Source organism: Perca fluviatilis, chromosome 4 (genome assembly GCF_010015445.1).
Source record: "Perca fluviatilis chromosome 4, GENO_Pfluv_1.0, whole genome shotgun sequence".
Classification (NCBI taxonomy): Eukaryota; Metazoa; Chordata; class Actinopteri; order Perciformes; family Percidae; genus Perca; species Perca fluviatilis.
Genome location: NC_053115.1, coordinates 38759038 through 38779757, shown reverse-complemented (window position 1 = coordinate 38779757; position 20720 = coordinate 38759038). Strand labels below are relative to the sequence as shown.

Sequence of the window (20720 nt, the reverse complement as noted above, 5' to 3'; positions counted from 1 at the left end):
AACGTTTATGAGCAGCCAGCTTCACAGACGTGAGCGCTCTCACTTAAAAAAAGACGAAAACGTTAATTTGCCCTCCGTGCTGCTCCGCTCTACACCTGGAGCCTCTGTGGTAAAGCAGCATGAGAGCAAACAGTCATAAATAAAAGAAGTGGGGCCCCCAAACTGATTGTGAAAGCAAAAATCCACCTACACAGAAGCTACTCACGCAGTCACTGTCATACACGGGTAAAAAACAGCGAATTCCATTCTCAAATTTAACACTTTAAAGTTTATTCCTTTAAAGTCTATATTCACTACACAGCAAGAAAACTCACTTGTAGGCTACTTAAGGAGGATATTAAACGCAGGACTTTTACTCATCAAGGAGTATTATTTACATGACTTCCTTAAAGAATCTGAGTACTTCTTCTTCCATGACTGTAGGTAAAAACTCAAACAGACAAAAAAGAATGCATATATTGTTTCACAAGTTTTTTTTCAACAACTACAGGTTTTTGTTCATCAAAAGAATCATCATCTTCTGTCAGATCTGGAGCGAGACGTGTTAAATAGTCGGACACAAAGTATTTTCCCCCAGCAAAGTATTTTCCACCAGCTATAAAAAGCAACCAGACAACAGACGACCAATAAAAGTATAATGATAACTGTTGGCCCGAGTGTCTGCAGCTAATACTGTACTGCACGCTTGTTAATAGACCGGTTTAGATTTCTTTCGCTCATGTTTGGTTTCTGGGGAGTTTCTTCTTCAGGTTTACCGACACCTGAAAACCATAAACACACATACAGTTCCCAAATGAATCCTATCAGGGTCTGTTTGATGACTGATGAGCTTGATATTAATCAGTGGATGAGCAACAATTTTTTTAAAGCTAAATGATGACAAAACAGAGGTACTTTTGCTTGGACCAAAATCAAAGGGAGAAACCGTTCTTAGTAATCTTGGGAACCTGGCACACCAGCCTCGTGAGACTGTCCTGATCTGGCGAGCTCCAGTTTTCCACTCGCAGATCAGTCTGGCATCTTGAGATAGAGAAAATTTGGATCCGTTCACAAAACGACCGACAAATCAGCGTTGGTTTTGAGGCGGGTTTAGGTGGGACGCAACGAGAAGCGACTGTTCAGTCTAAACAACAGGGCAGCTTCCATGGATGAGATGAGCGTAGCTATCGCGCAAGTTTAATCTGAATTAGAAAGTATTCCTTCATTGAAAGAAGAGCAAAAAACGGCACTGGAGGCTTTTCTCGGAGGAAAAGATGTTTTTGCTCTTCTCCCGACCGGTTTCAGCAAGAGTTTGAAAGAAAGAATACCAGATCGTATTCTGAACGAGCCGCCATTATGGTCGGTTGTGAAATTCGGGAGCAGCCAGACCCACGTGACGCGTTCGTCCAATCAGCTGCCGGTCAAGGGTGTGGAGCATGCAATATAAACTTGCCCACACCCCTGGTCCCTCCCCTTCTGCTTTGTAGTCAAGATGGCGCCCGTTTAGTGCGAGTAGGGTCCATCGTTCCACACTGAACTTCTTGAACGTTTTTAGGGGGTCATCCGGGTACTTTCAGTGCACTGACCTTTTGCGTTATCTACACTATATACTTAAAACTAAGTGTTTGAAGTGTGCAAGTAGGCGGTTTGAGACACAGCCCCTGCCTCCCCCTCATCACTTCTAGGATTCTTCTGGGATTCCACTTTAACAGCCAACGTGACTCTGGTAATGTTTTGTTGAAAGCTGTGTTAAATCTTTGTTACATGTCACTTGCACATGCTCAAATTGAGGTGCTCCTGAGTTATTGTCACTTCTTAACCATCTGCTCAACTTAATAAATCTCCTCTCACACTCTGTCTTTCTGTCTCCTGTTAACTCACTTGAACATTGTCTCCGCCTCGCTGTTTCCGAACCACACTTTGAGATGAGGGCTGAGGTTGTCTCCCTGGATCTCCAACATGGCAACGTGCCCTCCACCATTCACCTGCAGGAACACACACACACACACACGCACACACGCACACACACAACACACGCACGCACGACGCACACACACACACACACACACACACACACACACCACACGCACACACACACACACACACACACACACACACACACACACACACACACGTTCGTTTTGCTTTTCAACTGCTCACATTACCACATGGTGATGAAGTACCTTTGATTAAACAAATAAAGGTAATGATGGTGACAGATTATCTACTGGATGTCAGTCTTTGGAGGTTGATTTTTTTGTGCTTAAATTAATATAAATCTGTGTGGAGTGGCGCTTTAATCTTGCTATGTTTGATGATGAAAAGAGCCATTTTCGGCATTTTTGCAAATTTTCACTTGAGCCTTGTAATGAAGGTAAACAGTCTATTTAATCGACATTTAACGATTACAATAACAATAACAATTTTCTCATGAACGGGTTTGTCAATATCGTACAAAGATTTATGCACACGAATTGATATGATATCCAACAAAATTAGGCGACAGCCGGCCGGTCACGTGATGCCGGCTACAGAGCTCAATGAGCAGTCGGCCATTGCTAGTTGAGTTTATCCCCCTTTCTCTGTAGTCGACCGTTTGCTAGCTACCGTAAATGTAGGCTACTTTTAAAATGCCATATTTTCTCTCTGGGCTCACCAAAACGGACGTAAAAGCATATCAACCATTCACTGCACGTGATCGCTAGTAAACATATTACACTTGCTCTGCTAGTTTATTGTTTCTCCTATGCTCTATAAAAGAGCCTTTCTTTGATGTAATTTTTCAGTTTATCAAGAATCGGTTTAGGAATCGGAATCGTTTTAAAAGTACCTGTTCGGCCGGGCTAAGTTCAGTTCCAAACGATACCCAACCCTACCCTGGTCTAAGTCCTGGTACCTGCCCAACTCACCTCTAACCCGGTCAGAACAGGAAAAGGAGTAACTGGGGTCTGGATGCAGGCGGGACCCTGATTAAAGGTGAATTCCACCGCTTCCACTCCGATGATGGTCCAGCAGGACCCGTCGTTCAGCACCACTCTGCCCGAGTCTCTGCCGCTGGACGGGGCCTGGAGGGAAGGGAAGGAAAGGAAGAAACAGAGGGAGGAAGAGAGGGAAGGGAAGACAAAAAAAGGAAGGAGTGGAGAGATAAGGGAAGGTAAGGATGGAAGATTTGTTTGGAGAGGAAAAACTGAAAAGATAAGAGTGAGAGAGGGCAGAGGGAGACAGAGAAGGAGGGAGTGAAGATAAAGAGCGGGACAGAAAGAGGGGGGCGAGAGAGGGAGTGTGACCTGGTGCTGTATGATGGTGTCGTTGGATAAACACAGGTAGGAGTGTGGGTCGTCTCGGAACTGGAAGGCGCACTTGTGGAGCTGAGAGACCGGCTCGTCCACATCCAAGATGGCGTGCTGCTTGTTGACCTTACGGATCACCTGCCGACACGAACCAGACCAGATCAATACTCTCACTTGACAAACATGATTAAATCAACAGAGATCTGGGTAACGGAGTTTCTCTACAAAGAATCATGCAAAAAGCTCCACTTTAGATCTTGTGTTTTACCAGAGATGTGCTTCTTGGAAATTAGTCAATAACTGCATTGAAAAAGCATTAAAAAATGACTAATCGACTAAAGACCAAAACGACCGGTTAGTCGACTTGACTTTTCAGGACTTCAGGAAATATAATGTCCTCTGTATACTCAAAATGATATTGTCATGAAATAAGGAGCTCTTAGATGTGTCACACATATAATTAATATGATAAAAGCCAATAAGATTCATCCTCTATGTACGAACATCAAATAGTTGTTAAGACATTTCAGTCTGGACTGACACGCCCGCACTGTTGTCCCACTAAAAGAGGACATTGTCTGCTATTAGAGGGATGTTTGGGCTGGTGGCATTTTTGCCTTTTTTTTTTTAAATTGGACAGCTGATGGTATAAAGACAAACAGAAAATGAGAGGAGAGAGAGAGAGAGATGAGAGATGAGAGAATGACTGGTAGGAATCCAAAGAGTATGGACACCCTAAAGTCCTGTATAATATATATATATATATATATTAGCTGCTTTTTAATTTGCGTCTGTAAGAAAGCTGATCACAGATCAAGAGGAGGGCATCGTCCCTCTGAGAAACATACACAAAAAGACATAATTAGGAATCACATTTATTGATTCCTAGGGTTAGTCAGAATATGAGTCTGATGCTGCTCCATTGGGCTGTGGTTAGAAAATGCCTCTGCACTCAACTGGATAGACCCACGACCAATCAGAGCAACGGAGACAGACGTCACAGAAGCTGCGAGTCAAAGGCAGGCTTCGACAGAGCAGAGCAGAGGCGGCAGTTTCCGTGTCGTGCGGACGGGTGTGGCAATGAGTGAGAGGACAAGAGGAGCTGAGCGCCGCACACACACACACACACACACACAAAAAAAAAAAACACACACACAACACACACACACACACACACACACACACACACACACACACACACACACACGTGATCGCGGGTCTCTCTTCCTCTTTTAAAATTAACTAGTGCAGTGCCCGTTGAAAATGTGCCTGTTTGGAACAGGTGATTACTTGGCCTTATTGTATGGCTGCTTGTAGAATTCTTCAAAACCAAATTGTTCCCCAAAATGACTTACAGAAGGACCCCAATCCACTTCATATGCAACTCCACTGTATAGCCTACTACTGACTTACAGTGTAGGCTATGTCTACATCAGAGGAAGACATTGTACTACTACATTTACCTAACAGAGAACGTTGCAGATTCAGAATGTAATCACAAAATATCACAATGAAAATGTGGAGTAATCAGACATTAGCGTCATGAACTCATGGCAGTGTGCTACCCATCCGGCCCATTATGAGAGCTAATCAGCACATATTTGCGTTCATCAACCACCAGAACCGGTGTGCGCGGAGAGAGAGAGAGAGAGAGACAGACAGAGAGAGAGAGAGAGAAAGAGAGAGAGAGAGACACAGGTTACAGAGATACAGGTTTAGTGGCTTAACGGTGAAGTAGGGGATTTGATTCGCAGGGGTATTTTGGCGACTTAATTAACCAGACCCAGGGTGAGTCTGATGAAAACTGATATTCGTGTCGGCCGCTGTCCATTTCCTAAGGTTTTTTTTTTAAAGGGTGTGCACCCGTGAGCACCCACGGAGGAAAACATAAATCAGCACCTATGGTCTGCACATCGCTGGAGGTTTCACGCCAAATCACTTCTGGTATCTCCAGACCTTGAGCCTGAATCCTATGTATTAACTCATTCAAACACACCCTTTACTGCACCGCACGCAGGATATCTAAACCTCTACATGAAGTAGCATATAAGTCTTTTCACCGCTGCTGATGCAGCAAAGCGTGCAGCGAAAAAAGGCCTCGACCACAAAAACACATGGAGGTGTAGCGTGCAGCGGAGGAGCTTGTTATGACAGCAGGTGAGGAGGAGAAGGAGTCAGCGGATTGCGAAGGCTTCTGCTAAGCGGTCTAAGTTTAACTTAAAGTGGAGGTCACGCTCAGCAATAACAGCGTTTTTGGGGATTAGCGGGTTATGTAACAGCTGCACAGGCACACATCTGTAAGACATAGAGGGTCAGAGTGGTGATTGGTCCTTAACGCTGTGTATAATCAGACCAGACAGCTTCACTCATAGAGGCTTTTTCTCTCTCTCTCTCTCTCTTGGTATGGGGCTCCTCTTTGATGACACAATTACTTTTATTACTTTTTGGAAGAAGGATCGACCCCACCCTGCACCATCGTAGCACTACACCAGCGGTTCTCAAACTTTATTCTATAATGTACCCCTTTTGAATTGTTTCTTTAAGCCATGTACCATGGACCAGCGGTAGAAAGAAAAAGTCTATATAAAGAGGAACAGTACAGCGCTGTCAGCGATAGATTTACTAAACAACAGCCTTGTAACTGAAAGAAGGAAGGAAGTAATGCAAGAAAAGGTCGAAAATAGTATCAAAAACCTCAAAAACAGTGACATAACATCGAAAAAAGCAAGAAAAAAGTAGAAGGAAGGAAGGCAAGAATATGTCCAAAGAAGGTGACACAAATGGGTAACACTTTACTTGAAGGTATCGACATAATCATGACATGACACTGTCATGAACGTGTCATAAACGTTATAAACAAGTCATAAACATGTAAAAAAAAAAAGTGTAATTCGGTTTTTGTCATGACAAGTTGACATTGTTTGGGTTGTCTTGATTATGACAACTTGAGATTAATCAAAGTAACATTACCAGAAGATGTATTTGTCATGACAACTTGACAATACATTTCTTTGGAGTGTCCTTATTAAGACAACTTGACATTAAAGAGGATGACATTATGTCAAGTTGTCATGACCAAGACAACTTCTGGTTATGTCACTTTGATTAATGTCAACTTGTCATAATCAAGACAACCCAAACAATGTCAACAGAAACCGAATGACACATAATGACAGAAGTCATAAAGTTTTATGACTTGTTTATGACACGTTCATGACAGTGTCATGTCATAGTTATGACAGTGTCATGTCACGATTATGTCGATACCTTCAAGTAAAGTGTTACCAACAAATGTCACATTTTTGGTAGGAAAAAAAAAAGTTTAGATAAAGCGGAACAATGTTCTGGACAACAGCCTTGTAACTATTAAACATTTAGTTAAATACCTCACGTACCCCCTGCAGTCCTCTAAAGTACCCCTACGGGTACACGTACCCCCATTTGAGAAACACTGCACTACACAGACAAGGAGAGGGAGATTTCCTGCTGGGTGAAACAACATCACAGGATTTCTCTTCAAAAAAGGACTAAAACCTGACGCTGATTCGTCCTAAACAGTCGCCCCCTTGTCCCGATGGCCTGAGAGCTCAACAGAATGAAAATGAAAACAACTAAATACAGAAACGTGCTGCAAGTGCTACAAGGGAAACTAAAAAGTAATGCACGCGGCTGGGACACGCTTGTTGTGGCCATGGTTTGTGGCTTCTGAAGTTATTCAAGTCAGATATGAATCTGTCAGTGCTGTTAATTAATTTCAACATTTTGGTCACATGCTATTATTGCAGATATCTTGCTGTAATTGTGTATATTTCGTCAGATTATCTGAATTGACAATCTAGTAATAAGTAGTTTAGTGTCCCCTGGAAACATTTGGGCTGTGTGGTGCATCTAGCAGCAAGTTTCTAGCCTGACGTGGTCATACTCAGATTCTAGTCAGAATCTGAGTCTGATGCTGCTCCACTGGGCTGGGATTATGGGGCGTGTTTCAACCCAACCAGGAAAGAAAATGCCTCTGCACTCAATTGGATAGACCCACAGCCAATCTGATAAATTTAACTTTTGCAGAATCCCGTAAGGACGGCAAAAACATCTTTCTGATCGACAAATGCCTTGATCGCGGTTCTCTGTTCCTCTTTTAAAATGAATGCGCTGTCGATATCTTCTATAATAGACGCGATGGCGGCATCTACACATCTCGATTCTCCAGCGGCAGCCATCTGTGTTGTAAACAAATTCAAACCGAGCGTTCTTTGGTGGTTGATTACGTTACTGTTGATCATCTGTCCGTCATCGTATAAAGCCCGCCCTGACAATTTGATTGGTCCAAACAGCTCATAACAGCGAGGAAAGTTCATCACTGCGGACCTTTGCCAGGTCATTTTATCTCTATCATTATGTTTTGCAGGTAAATGCAAGATTTGCATTTACCTCTTTAATCATTTAAATAATTATATTATTATAAAATAATTGATGTCCTGGTCTCATAGACTCCAGAGTAAATTACTGTACATTTATGTGTGTGTGTGTGTGTGTGTGTGTGTGTTTGTGTCTTACCATGAGTGGCAGAGCGACTCCAGACTCAGTGCACACTAACTGGACCACACGGCCGTAACAGATGAAGCCCTCGCTCGGCACAAAGTCCCTTCGGTCAGCATGCTGCTCCTGCACTAAACACACACACATGCACGCACGCACGCACACACACACACACACACACACACACACACACACACACACACACACACACACACACACACACACACACACACACACACAAAGCTTTTCCCTTAAAAAAAGTTTTTCCTACTTTGGCCTACTTTTCTACCAACAGAAGTGTGTGTGTGTGTGTGTGTGTGTGTGTGGTGATAGTAGAGAGGAGAGCGTGCAGATGGATGAATGAATGAGGTTTGGGTTTCTGGTGGTGGGAGGTCCGTGCACACCGGGCACTGTGTTAAATAAATAACCTCTCAGATCTTCAGACTTTTCCAGACGCGTTTGAGGGAATCGCTGCTCGCACACTGACTGTATTTATTCCGGCTGGCCGGGTGGCGAGAGACGCCGTCTAGTGACTGGAAGGTAACGCGTTCACTGTTCATCCCTGTTTCAGTGTCTTAGTCAAAGGCTCTGTACTGTTGACTCCACAGATATGTATATACTGTATATATTTGAGAAAAATGAAGAATCTAAGATGTTTTATAAAAGCAGTGACTCCTGAAAAAACACACCCAAACATGTCTGAAATTGTCTCGTTTGCATCCACCCATCTATTCATTTTCTTGGCAGCTAATTAGTTTCAGGGCAGTGAAGATCTGCAGTCTTTCCCAGTATGCACTGGGTAAGATGTGAGGTACACGCTGGTACACACAGGTCACCCGTCCATGACAGGGTTCATAATAAATGATTGTAAAAATTGGCTTAGAGACAGTAAATAAAGATCTTTTATGGTTGTAGAAATTCACTTTCAGTTGGGTCGATACATTGCTTATCATTTAGTTCCTTTGCTTCATATAATATATCATTTTGTTTTTGATGCATAACAAAATCCAAGACAGTTGGCTTGGGGAGGTCGGGGTGGATGGATGGGTCAAAAAAGTGTTTACTGCCCCAGAAGAAGAATGAATCTTGTTCTTGATCGCGTCTCGCTACCAGAAGTTATGTGTGAGAGGCACAAAGTGGAGCTACAGTCAGCCAGTGTTCTGCTTTTTATACTCGCATTACAACAGTGAGGGGGGGGTCAACATACGTAACAGACGCAGAGTCTTGCCTGTTACGTCACTGTTAGGGAGGGGGCAGAGATTTTGGCTGAACTGAACAAACAAGCTGCTAATTTTAAGCAGAAGAAGCTTAATATGTGTACTGTTGGGAAAATGTTCTGCATTAACATCATATGCCAACACCACTGTGTGATTATGTGTACAGCACAAAAAATAAGAATATAGCGTGGCATGTAAAAACTAAAGGGAATTTATGGAAAGACTGATCACACAATGACCTTTACAGTGTGGCATAAGTCACACACACACACACACACACACACACACACACACACACACACACACACACACACACACACACACACACACACACACACACACACACACACACACACACACACAAACACACAACACACACACACACACATACCCAGGGTGATGGTGAAGGCGGTCCACTGTCTGGCGCTGGCTATAAAAGCTCCTCTGTCCACTGAGAGGTAACGAGTGCTGACCGTCTGCGAGCGTAAACGGTTGAACAAAGCTACTCTGGAGCACGATGAGATACACACTGGAAAAAACGCGCGCGCACACACACACACACACACACACACACACACACACACACACACACACACACACACACACACACACAGTATGACAAAGTCCCCTTTCTTGACTGCAAGAATGTGCATTTTATTGGTTGATGCCTCATTTGCAACCTGTTGGACACACACACACACACACACACACCTTTTGTCTTTCTAGACTTGTGAGGACACTCATTGACATAATGCATTCCTGTGCCCCTGACCCTAACCATCGTAACTACAGTAAATGCCTGAATGCCTAACCCCAGATTACCTGGGTTATATAGAAAATTATTATTACTAAATTATGCATTACTTTACGTCAGTATAAGTACAAACAGTGAATGAGAACCTGAATTTAAACCATTTAAAACCAAGTGTGAACCCTCAAATGGCACTTGAGGGTTGAAGGTCTGTCCCAAAGTGAGGACCGGCCACAACGTCCCCCCAAAAAAGATCTCAAACTCAAATTGGTCCTGACACTTAACGAATCAATCACTCAGTCAAATCTGAGACCAGTATCTGAGTTTTTTCACAGAAGTAAAATAGAGACTGAGCACCAGAATCATGTGACAATGTATCATGACTCGCTTAAAAATCGATTTCAAGATTTCAACTGGTTGAGATAAAGATTTAATATGAGATTTGTTTAAAAAAATCAAATTATAAAATTTTTATTATTTAAGATCAATTTGAGTTGCACTTTTGATTAGAGGACACATCTGTTTTTTTTGCACAGTTTATATAAATAAAGGAATATTTTTCAGCTCATTCTGTTAAGAAAAACGTATCGTCAACTTGAAATTGTGAAAAGAATCGTATCATTACATCCCTAATATTAATATGACCCTAAAAAGGCAGCTCTTAAATAATAAAATCAATTTGCTGGATTGAACGTTTAAAAAAACAACACAGAAACGTGACTCACGGTCGGCGTTCTTCATGGACTGTCTCTTCTGGGAGGGTTTGGAGATGACTTTGATCATCCGGCTCTGGAACGAACCCACTTCCTGTCTGTTGCCCAAGAAGAGTCGCAGCAACAGGCAGAAGTGTTTCCTCTTGTCCTGGTCAGAGATGAACAGGGACTTGGCACAGGCAAACATCTGAAGCAGAAAGACGGAGAGAGAGAGAGAGAGAGAGAGAGAGAGAAAAAGAGAGAGAGAGGGAGAGATGGAGAGCAGGATGTGTCTGGAAAACTTCTGACCAAAACTGTGTTAATAAAACACAGAGGAGATTCAAGTCTTCTTCAATACAGCAGGATGTTCATTTTGTAAATGATGGTCCCATTCATTTTAAAACAGACGATAAAGCAGGGGATGCTTTAGGACCTGTCAGTCAGGACAGAGGCTCAGCAATGCTAACCATGCTAACACTGTGGACGGGAGCGTGCCTGTGTTCCCACATTTCTAAGAACTTTTTTTCTCACTGAAAATTAGGCCCTATGTTCCCACAGCACCTATGTTCCTACAGTTCCCACATTTCTAAGATTTGTTTTCCAAAATTAGGCCCTATGTTCCCACATTTCCTTTTTCATAAATTTGTATCAGATTTTATCCCCCTTTTCCCAATTTGGTAGCCAATTACACCCAACCTATTATCCAGTAGCAATGGACTACAGATGGAATGTAACCCCAACCCGAACTTAGGGCCTAATTTTAAGAAAAATCTTAGAAATGTGGGAACATAGGGCTGTGGGAACATTGGGCCTAATTCTTTTTTGGACAGAGATGGGGGATGACACGCAGCAAAGGGCAGCAGGTCGGATTTGAATCTTGCGCCGCGAAAATTCTGTATATTTGCCTGATTTTCAGTGAAAAAAATAATTCTTAGAAATGTGAGAACATAGGGCTGTGGGACCATTGGGCTGTGGGAACACAGGACTGACCCCCACAAAACCAATGGGTGACGTCAATAAATGTACGTCGGTTATTTTTACAGTCTATGGGAAATATATAACTGAGACTGTGATTCTTATCAATAACCACACAAACTGAAAACTAATAATAACAAGAGTCTGGTGATTTCTCCTGAGCATTTGAAAGATGTGCTGACTGACACACTGTACAGGGATGCAGAAAGTCTGTTTCTCCTTCTCAGTAAATAAGGAAGAGGCCAGTGAACACACACACAGACACACACACACACACAGACACACACACACACACAGTTGGTTTACAGCAGGGTAGTTTACTGTCAGACAGAGTGTCAACAGCAGACTGTAATAAAAGAGGCGATTGTCCCGTCTGGGTAAACAGACTGAAACAGACACAACAGACTGCAGCTCTGAGGTCAGCAGCAGTTTAGGGTCCTCCTCCACAGCACCGACTGAATATAAAGATGGACGACGCGTCTCCACTCCCCCGCTATACAAAAGTGAAGCCAGAATCTCACGGTTACATCGCTGCCATTTTGTAAATGATAAATGGATGCCTCTTGACGAATATGACAGATTTTTTGGCCTAATACGATCTCCAACAATGAACTGTACAAAAAAAATGGGAAGCCGGAGCATCACCAAGGAGATTACACACAGACACCTGAGACGGCTAGGACGATGTGTTGAGGATGGAGCAGGACCGCATCACAAAAAGTCGCCTTAAGATGGACACCACCTGGCAAAAGAAAACCTGGGAGGCCCAAAGCCACCTAGCGCAGAACTGTGACACAAGAGCTGGAACAGATGAACCTGTCATGGGGAGAGGCCCAACATGCTGCCAGGGACCGAACGCAATGGAGAGTGCTCATTGAAGCCTTATGTCCCATAGGGGATGAAGAGGAGTAATGTAATCGTTTTGGTGCCAGAGTCTGCTCAGTAGTGATCGAGCGTTGCAGCCGCGGTATCAAAGCCCAGCTGACGTTTCAGCGTGTTTTCATAGCATCAAATAACTAATAAAAACCAAACTGATCAGAAAAAAAAATCAACACTTGAACAGAACTACCTCAAATGACAGAAAACATAATGTGTTGACATTATAAAGCTATAAATTCTACAAAAAGGAGGACTGTGGATTCAGTAGAGCTCCTGATGTTTGGAGAGGAATTCAAGGGATAATTGAGCCGGGACAAAGGCCAGTTTAAACTTCCAGAAAATTGCTGTCTCTCCGTCATTAAAAGGGATCTGACAGACGGGCTGGAGACTGAAACAGTCAAACACACAGCAGACAGGTATGCACATGGCATTACATCAGACAAACACACACACACACACACACACACACAAACACACACAGCTCTCACCCTGGAGTTTGGCTGCTCATCGAAGACCAGTTTGAATGTGTCGGCCTGAGACTGACTGGAGCTGTCCAGACACATGTAACCACACACTCGATACACAGAGTCTCCGCAGCCAGCCGCTGGAGGGAGACGACAGGAAGAGAGAAAAAATAACAATGGAGGGATGAAAAGGGGAGAAAGACAAGGGAGGAACAGAGGAAGGCTACATCACATCACTCCTATCCTAGCTTCACTTCTGGAACTGGCTCCCTGTCTGTTTTAGAATTGATTTGAAGATTTGACTGATTACTTCTAAAGCTCGTCAGGGTCTAGCCCCCAACTATAAATTTACTGATCCATATTCTAAGCTCAAAACAAGAGGTGATCGTGCCGTTTCCATCAGGCCTCCACGGCTTTGAACAAACTGCCCAAGGGGGTGAGGCTTTCTGAATCAGTAAATACTTAATAATTTCTTAAAGGACAAGTTCGGCGCAAAATGAACCTAGGGGTTAATAACACATATGTACATAGAGTCAAACATTCTGGGATTTGTTTTCATGCTAATCGAAAAGATAGATAAAAGATAGTTTAGAAAGATACAGTATACAGGCGGGTGCCATCTTGGGAAAACAGTCACGCCTGTATACATGAATAGTACTTATAAACTATCTTTTTAATAAACTGTCTGTACACTTACATGTAGGGACTCTCATTATGCTACCGTGGAAGTGTGGTGCTATTTTGAGCCTTGTTAGTGGTGTAGAAATAGCGATTTCTTTTTACTTTACCCTTGCTCCGACGACTAGCGTTATAAGCTAATTAGCGGTTTGCATGAAAGTGGTCACATTTGATTAGAATGAAAACATATCCCAGAGAACGGTCAACTCGATACCCATGTGTTATTAACCCCTAGGTTCATTTTCCGCCAGATTTGTCCTTTAAAGCACATTTTCATAGATTTGCTTTCATGTGATGTCGTCTTATTATCGTCTTTTTACCCTATCATCTGTTAATTTAATAAAATGTATTAATTTGAAAGTATTCATTAGTATGTGCTTTTGTTTCCTCTGTCAAAGCACGTTGTAAACTATTATTTTTTAAAGGTGCTATACAAATAAAGTATCTGATAACCAGTCAGAATGGTTGCCGAGGTGGTATTTGTCTTCCTAAAAATGAAAAAATGTAACAAAATGTACCTAATATTGTCATTAACAAACTTGAAGCTGATAAGGTAACTGTTAACCAATTTCATGCTGTGAATGTGAAATGTGAACTTTAGGCACATAATGTTAGCAGTACTTCGTTAGCATCATTTTGCTAGCCTTAGAATGGTTTCTGGTGAGCACTAGAAAAGTACCTCGTGCACACCGGGGGAAAAAATCCCTGTGTCCCTTTAGAGGCGCCGTACAAAGAGCTGTATTCAGTGTTTTCTTCTAAACTCGACTTTTGTCTTCACCTTTCAGATGGTCCTGCATGACTTTCCATCCATGGCCGCTGATGTAAACACAAGGAGGTGGGCAGAAGAACCTGTGAGTCATGAAATAGTTCAGACTTATTACGTAAAATACAGAATCAATTACAGTGTTTCCTTTAGGGTTTTTTTTTAGCAGTGGGGGCAGGTCTGTCCGAACAACATTGTGCGTCTGCCCTATTTCTGATACCGTGGCGGCAGAAATTTTGCGATTGTGGGCCGCCACTACACAATCAACATAGAGGAAACACTGAATTATCAATTAATGAACATTAAAATATGGTTAGACTACACTTGTTTTTTTGTTTCAATGAAAACTCAACTCTGGAGTTTGGAAAAAGAAAATAACACTAACATTTGAACTAGCTTTAAAACATTTTTTTTTTTTAAGTGAGTATATTTAAAATTTCTTTCATGTTTATTCAGCTAACTGTCTGAAAAGCTGTCCTCAGAAGCATCATCAAACCTTTTCTCGGTGCCGTAGGACTTCTGAGCGACCTTGGCGTGCAGGATGGTGACACTCTGGTCTGCGTGAGCTTCTCTTACTGGTTCCCTTGTTGGTCCCAGTAACTGGGAGCCTTGAAACCCCAGGTCCAGGCTCCTGATTGGACAGAAATGTTATCAGTCACAAACAAGCAGGAATATATATTGTATTTGTGTTCGTGGGTTAAAATGGTGAGACAAAAAAAATGTGTTTCCCTGTAAAGAACACTGACTGAAACACAAGTTAACTGCAGTAGACGTTGGTCTTAGCCAATGAAGAAGTCTTACTGTAGTTTCGGTTACACTTTCCTTGAAGGTATCTACATAAGAGTGACATGACACTGTCATGAACGTGTCATAAACATTATAAACAAGTCATAAACGTTTATGACATAACGCTTCTTTTAGTAAGTGTCATTAGGTTTTTGTTATGACAAGTTAGGGTTATGGTTAGGGTTAGGGTTCCTGTGTCATGACAGTGTCATGAGTTCATGACACTGTCATGTCACTCTTATGTAGATACCTTCAAGTAAAGTGTTACCGTAGTTTCTTTTCAGTTTTCTTCTCGGTTATCATAAAGCATCTCAGACTCACAGTCATCACTCCAAATATCTTCATAATGGACTTTGTCGCAGTGAGACATAAATAAAGACGTGCCAAAGATAGTTTCTGATAAGTTAACACTGCATTAGCGACCCATTAAACAATGGAAGAAGATTTTATATGTTGGACGTGTTCTATTACTGGGACTGACACCGGAGACACAAAGTCACAGTGTATAAATAAAGACACATTTTACCGACCAGACAATTCTCTACGAATAAAAACAAATCTGCTAAATTATTTTACAGCAGAAGTACATGATTAGTTACTGTACCAGAAAACCTGTCTACGGGTCTTCAGAGTCAATACATCTGGGACATGTTAATTATTCTTTCCATCATTTGTCTCCTTAATTTATTCAAATTTACAACAAAAGGTCTTCAGAGACATCAGATTGACAACAAGGTGAACAGCAGATAACATCTGCAACAACTAACTGGGACCAAAGGCAGTTGTGAAATGAATGAAATCATCCATGCTTTCACTTGTCATTAGTGTAGAATACTTTTTTTTAAATAGATTTGTGCATCTGCGATTTAATTCTAACACAAAAAGCAACACATTCCTTCTGTCTGTATTTAATATATATTTCACTTCTGTAGAAAGACAAAGTGAAGAGTGAGTAAACGGACAGGTTGTAACGTGACCACTGGCTTAGGAACTGAAGAGAAGAGTCGCCGGTTCAAGTCACCATACGGACCAAGTATGGAGAGTGGCAGGTTACCTCCTGGACACTGCCGAGATGCCCTTGAGCAAGACACCAACCCCCAAACTGCTTCAAGGGTTGACCCCTCCTGAATTACATGTCTGTGCTCTGAGTATAAAGAGAGGTTTGCGCAAAATTACATGTCAGTGTAGATTGATAAATAAAGTTCTTTCTTTCTTAGTCGCATTGCCTGCTTCTATCTCCACAGCGCTGTGGAGTAAGGTCTGGCTACACCACAGATGCATTCTGGGATAGAAGGAAAAAAAAACTCTCCGGGTTGTTTGCATTTATTTAAACCAATCCCAATGGTCTTGGGCGGCTCTAAGCTCAGGACGCAGCGACAGAGGCTTGTTTTGGTGGAACATTTTCTAGCTCGAAGTTTGTTGATGTTTCCATAAGAGAACGGAGTAAGACAAAAGCAACCCACATTACGTTATATGATTATCCTGGAAATGAACTTATGTCGATTCAGACTATCTCTTTCTAAACTGACAGAAATATGACATTTCTACTCATGTGTCTACTGGATCAAAAAGACCCTGTCATCAAGGTCTGTAAGTCTTGCTCGATGCTGTATTCATTCCACAGTTTGAGCAATTAATTTGACATTTGTTTGTTGGTGATTTGATTCAAAATGAAACCTGTTCTGCAAACTCATCTGTGCGATTAGATTTCCAAAGTTCAACTGAACAGCAGGTACACGAGCGAAGGAACAGAAACATCAGCAGACCGAGCGGCCCCCGTGTAGCTCTGCTAACAATAGCAGCTGTCACATTAGCTGTGTTTGTACTCTGCAGTAACGACGTAATGAGGAGTTACTGCCCCGGGGTGTGTGCCCGGACGCTGGAATGCTACTCACAATGAAGACTTTTGACATGAGAGGAAGAAGAAAAAGAGAAAGAAAAGATGTAGCAGAATTTTGGGGGTCAGCCCTATGTTCCCACAGCCCTATGGTCCCACAGCCCTAGGTCCCACAGCCCTATGGTCCCACAGCCCTATGGTCCCCCAGCCCTATGTTCCCACAGCCCTATGTTCCCACAGCCCTATGGTCCCCCAGCCCAATAGTCTCACAGCCCTATGGAATTCCCACACAGCCCTATGGTCCCCCGCCAGCCCCATGTGTCTCACAGCCCTATGTTCCCACAGCCCTATGGTCCCACAGCCCCATGTTCCCACAGCCCTATTGTCCCACAGCCCTGTTTCCCACAGCCTTCCATGTTCCCCACAGCCCTATTTTTCCCCACAGCCCTATGGTCCCCACCCCTATGTTCCCACAGCCCTATGTTCCCACAGCCCTATGGTCCCCCCACCCTATGTTCCTCCACAGCCCTATGTTCCCACAGCCCTATGGTCCCACAGCCCATGTTCCCCCACTAAGCCTATGCCTGGCCCCATTCCCCGTCCCACAGCCCTATGTTCCCACAGCCCCATGTTCCCACAGCCCTATGGTCCCCAGCCCCATGTTCCCACAGCTCTATGGTCCCCCAGCCCAATAGTCTCACAGCCCTATGTTCCCACAGCCCTATGGTCCCCCAGCCCAATAGTCTCACAGCCCTATGTTCCCACATTTCTAGGACTTTTTCAAAATTAGGTCTTGTGTTCCTACATTTCCCTTCAAGGGTTAGGGTTAGGTGAACATAGGGCCTAATTTTGGAAAAAAATCTTAGAAATGTGGGAACATAGGGCTGTGGGAACATAGGCACGCTCCCGAATTTTGTGGCTGATGACAAAAAAAGTGTTCTAAAATGAGTGCATGAAACAGGATTAACGCCTCAATAAAACTTTGTCGAAATGATTTTCGTAGCACAATAATGTTAATTAGTGACGTCATTTAGATGCTGGTAGGTGGATTACGTTGCCTTTGGACAGGTCTTGCATTGCCAGACCTATCTCGACAGTGCTGTACGGTATGACTCAAGGCTGTTCTCATGAACCATTCAAACATGTAATATAGCTACGAAAGTAAAGAATTCAGTCAGCAGCACATTGACTGCTGCTGTACAAGAGTGTTTAAGATCTTCTAGGGAGGAGGTCACGGTGGATGTTTGGCTCCTAAAACACAGGGCTTTCCAACGGTAAAGCGAAGTTCATGTCCCGGAAGAAGTTAAGGAGAAAACACAAGACTTTCACCCAGGGAACGTGTTTGTGTCCCGGGATTACTACTTAAGGGGGCCAGTGTTTTAACCTAAACCACAATCTTTTTTTTCTAAAATGAACCGTCGTTGCCGCAGGACAGTCACCTGTTGTTGGCTAAACTTAATGGCAACGGCCACTGAAATGACTGTCACCTCACGGTGCTCTGTAGCCCGCTACCGGTCCTCTTTTCTCGGCTAAATTTAACTTTAAAGGCTGCTAACCTTAACTGTCATGTGACCGGTCGTGCTAACAGGCATTAGCCTTTAACATACTGTACAGACACGAGAATGGGATTTATTTAAAGATCCAACTCTCAGCAAGAAGCGCATAAATAATTATTCCTTTAAACCATTTTCAACGCAACACATAAAGATGTAAACGCTCTGCAGGATATTAGACCTATAGCCCATAAAGTCCTTTCAAAATAAAAAACAAGTTCTATTTTGCAAATCCTATGCAAGTCAATGCAAGAACAAGGACGTGACATAACTCTAAAAGCAGCAGGGGGCTGGTTTTAACAAGGACAGCCCAATAACACGACCGTCGCACAGTCACAACACACAGAGAACACGACTGATCTGACATTCAGAGGCCAGCTGGGTCAGGGCCAAAACAACAAGGGCCCATGTTCTCGTCTGCTCGTGAAGTCACAACAAAGATCTTCAGTTTCAGTGAAATGTGGCTGCAGCTTTTCTGTGGAAACATTTTCAACCTTTCTTCAAGTATTTCTAAAATGCGGCACCGGGAGAAAAGTTTCACCCGGACCCGCAACTGAGTATCTTTGCCTTGGTCTCTAACATCACAGTGTAAGATGGATCCTGCTAAGACCGCTGAACTGTTCATCCAGCAGCGGATGTGTGTCAAAAATAAAAACCAGTGATCGACAAATGATTAAAAAGGGGATATTAAAGGAGCAGTTTGTTGTTTTAATTGTCTCCATGTTCCCATCACCCACAGCTCCCCGCTCAAAGAAATCAGCCAACTTTTGCTGGCTCTATTGCTGTTGTTCGAACTACAGATTGTACTTCCGCATTTCTTTGTATCCCTGCCTCCATGGAGACAGGGGAGGCTCCTCACCGCACAACAATCAAAACAGATGAAGAATTGAATAGTGTAATGCAGGAATCAGACATTCAGGCATACTTTAGGTGGTTACCATGAACTATTCGTACCATATAACTACTAAAAGTAAAGCCCTGTAATTTGTATAAATTCCATGTATTTATCACTGTATGCTCCACATTGACTGCTGCTGTATAAGAGCGCTGTGGACCGTGTAGGGAGGAGGTCGGGGTGGACGGATGGGCCATTAAACGCAACGCTTTCAAGCAGGTGGAGGGGAGTTTGTGTCCTGAAAACAAAAGACGTTCACCCAGGAAACACAAAAAAGAATCAATAAAAAAATAAAGTTTCCTGTTTTACAATACCCAGTCTTCTAACTGATGTTCCCCCGGGAGTGTTTTAACCAAACTACACTCTTTTCCCTAAATTTAAGTAGTTGTTAGCTGTCGTCACCTCACCTCGCTTCTAACTTTTTAAGTTTTAATGAAACAAAAACGGAAGTGATGGTTTTTGGTGTCCACACTGGGACCCCTTTTGTCGATCTGGGTCCCTTGGCTCAATATGTCAAGCCAACCGTTACCAATTTAGGGGTTAAAATTGACTCCAATATTAAGCTTGACAAACAGATTGGGGCAGTGGTTAAAGCAGGCTTTTTCCAATTACGGCAGTTAGCCAAAATAAAGCCGATTCTTACTAGGCAGCACTTTGAGACAGTAATACATGCCTTTGTGACCACTAGGTTGGATTACTGTAACTCCCTATATGTAGTATTCAGTGCCACTTCAGTTGCTCGTCTTAAGATGGTGCGTTTTTACTTTCAGATTTGTACTGTGATACTTTTTCATGTTTTAAATGTTAGATGTTGTAAATGTTTTAAAGGATTTCTGTACAGCACCTTGTGCAACGTTGGTTGCTTTTAAAGCGCTTTATAAATACATTTGATTGATTGATTGACTAAATCAGACCCAGGTCTGATATTTTTTCAATGCAGTGTGAACAACCAAGGCAGATTTGATGCGACTTTTACGTCAATCTACATCGACATTCGTCACAATGATGCGCCGGCGGGAGTTAAGACCTAGACACAGACAGTAACATTAAAAACTTGACTAAGCCTACAAAATGGAGAACAGTTGAAAGAGCAAGTCAATGGAGGGAGAGTGAGGTGTTAGACCTAATTAGTGTATGCTCATTAACGTTACGGCTGCCATTACACAAACTTTTTGAAATAAAAGCGCAAATGCTTCCTGCATAACCTCCCTAACTTTAATGCAACAGCGTGCTGCGTCTGATGTCATTGTTATTGTTATTGTTCTTTTGGGCATGCGGGTCAGTTCGAAAACCGCAAACAGTTCACACTGGAATCTGATACAGTTTTAAAAGGCAATGTGAACAGCCAAACAAAAAACCAGATCTAAGCAAAAAAATCTGAATTAAGCATTAAGACTTGCGGTGTGAATGTAGCCTAAAAGTATC

At 42.7% G+C, this 20720-nt stretch overlaps 1 protein-coding gene across 4 annotated transcripts in view; it reads right to left on the bottom strand.

The window, feature by feature from the left end:
- Positions 1-20720, bottom strand: part of rbpjl (recombination signal binding protein for immunoglobulin kappa J region-like) — a 49892-nt gene that overhangs the window by 4301 nt on the left and 24871 nt on the right. For all 4 annotated transcript variants that reach the window (XM_039798639.1, XM_039798640.1, XM_039798641.1 and 1 more), the window contains 9 exons: positions 14721-14855; positions 14240-14310; positions 12808-12923; positions 10499-10673; positions 9414-9551; positions 7824-7936; positions 3267-3407; positions 2889-3044; positions 1861-1964 (listed from right to left, as the gene is read on the bottom strand). In XM_039798639.1, the coding sequence (XP_039654573.1) occupies positions 1861-1964; positions 2889-3044; positions 3267-3407; positions 7824-7936; positions 9414-9551; positions 10499-10673; positions 12808-12923; positions 14240-14310; positions 14721-14855 (1149 nt within the window). The remainder of the gene's footprint in view (positions 1-1860; positions 1965-2888; positions 3045-3266; positions 3408-7823; positions 7937-9413; positions 9552-10498; positions 10674-12807; positions 12924-14239; positions 14311-14720; positions 14856-20720) is intronic.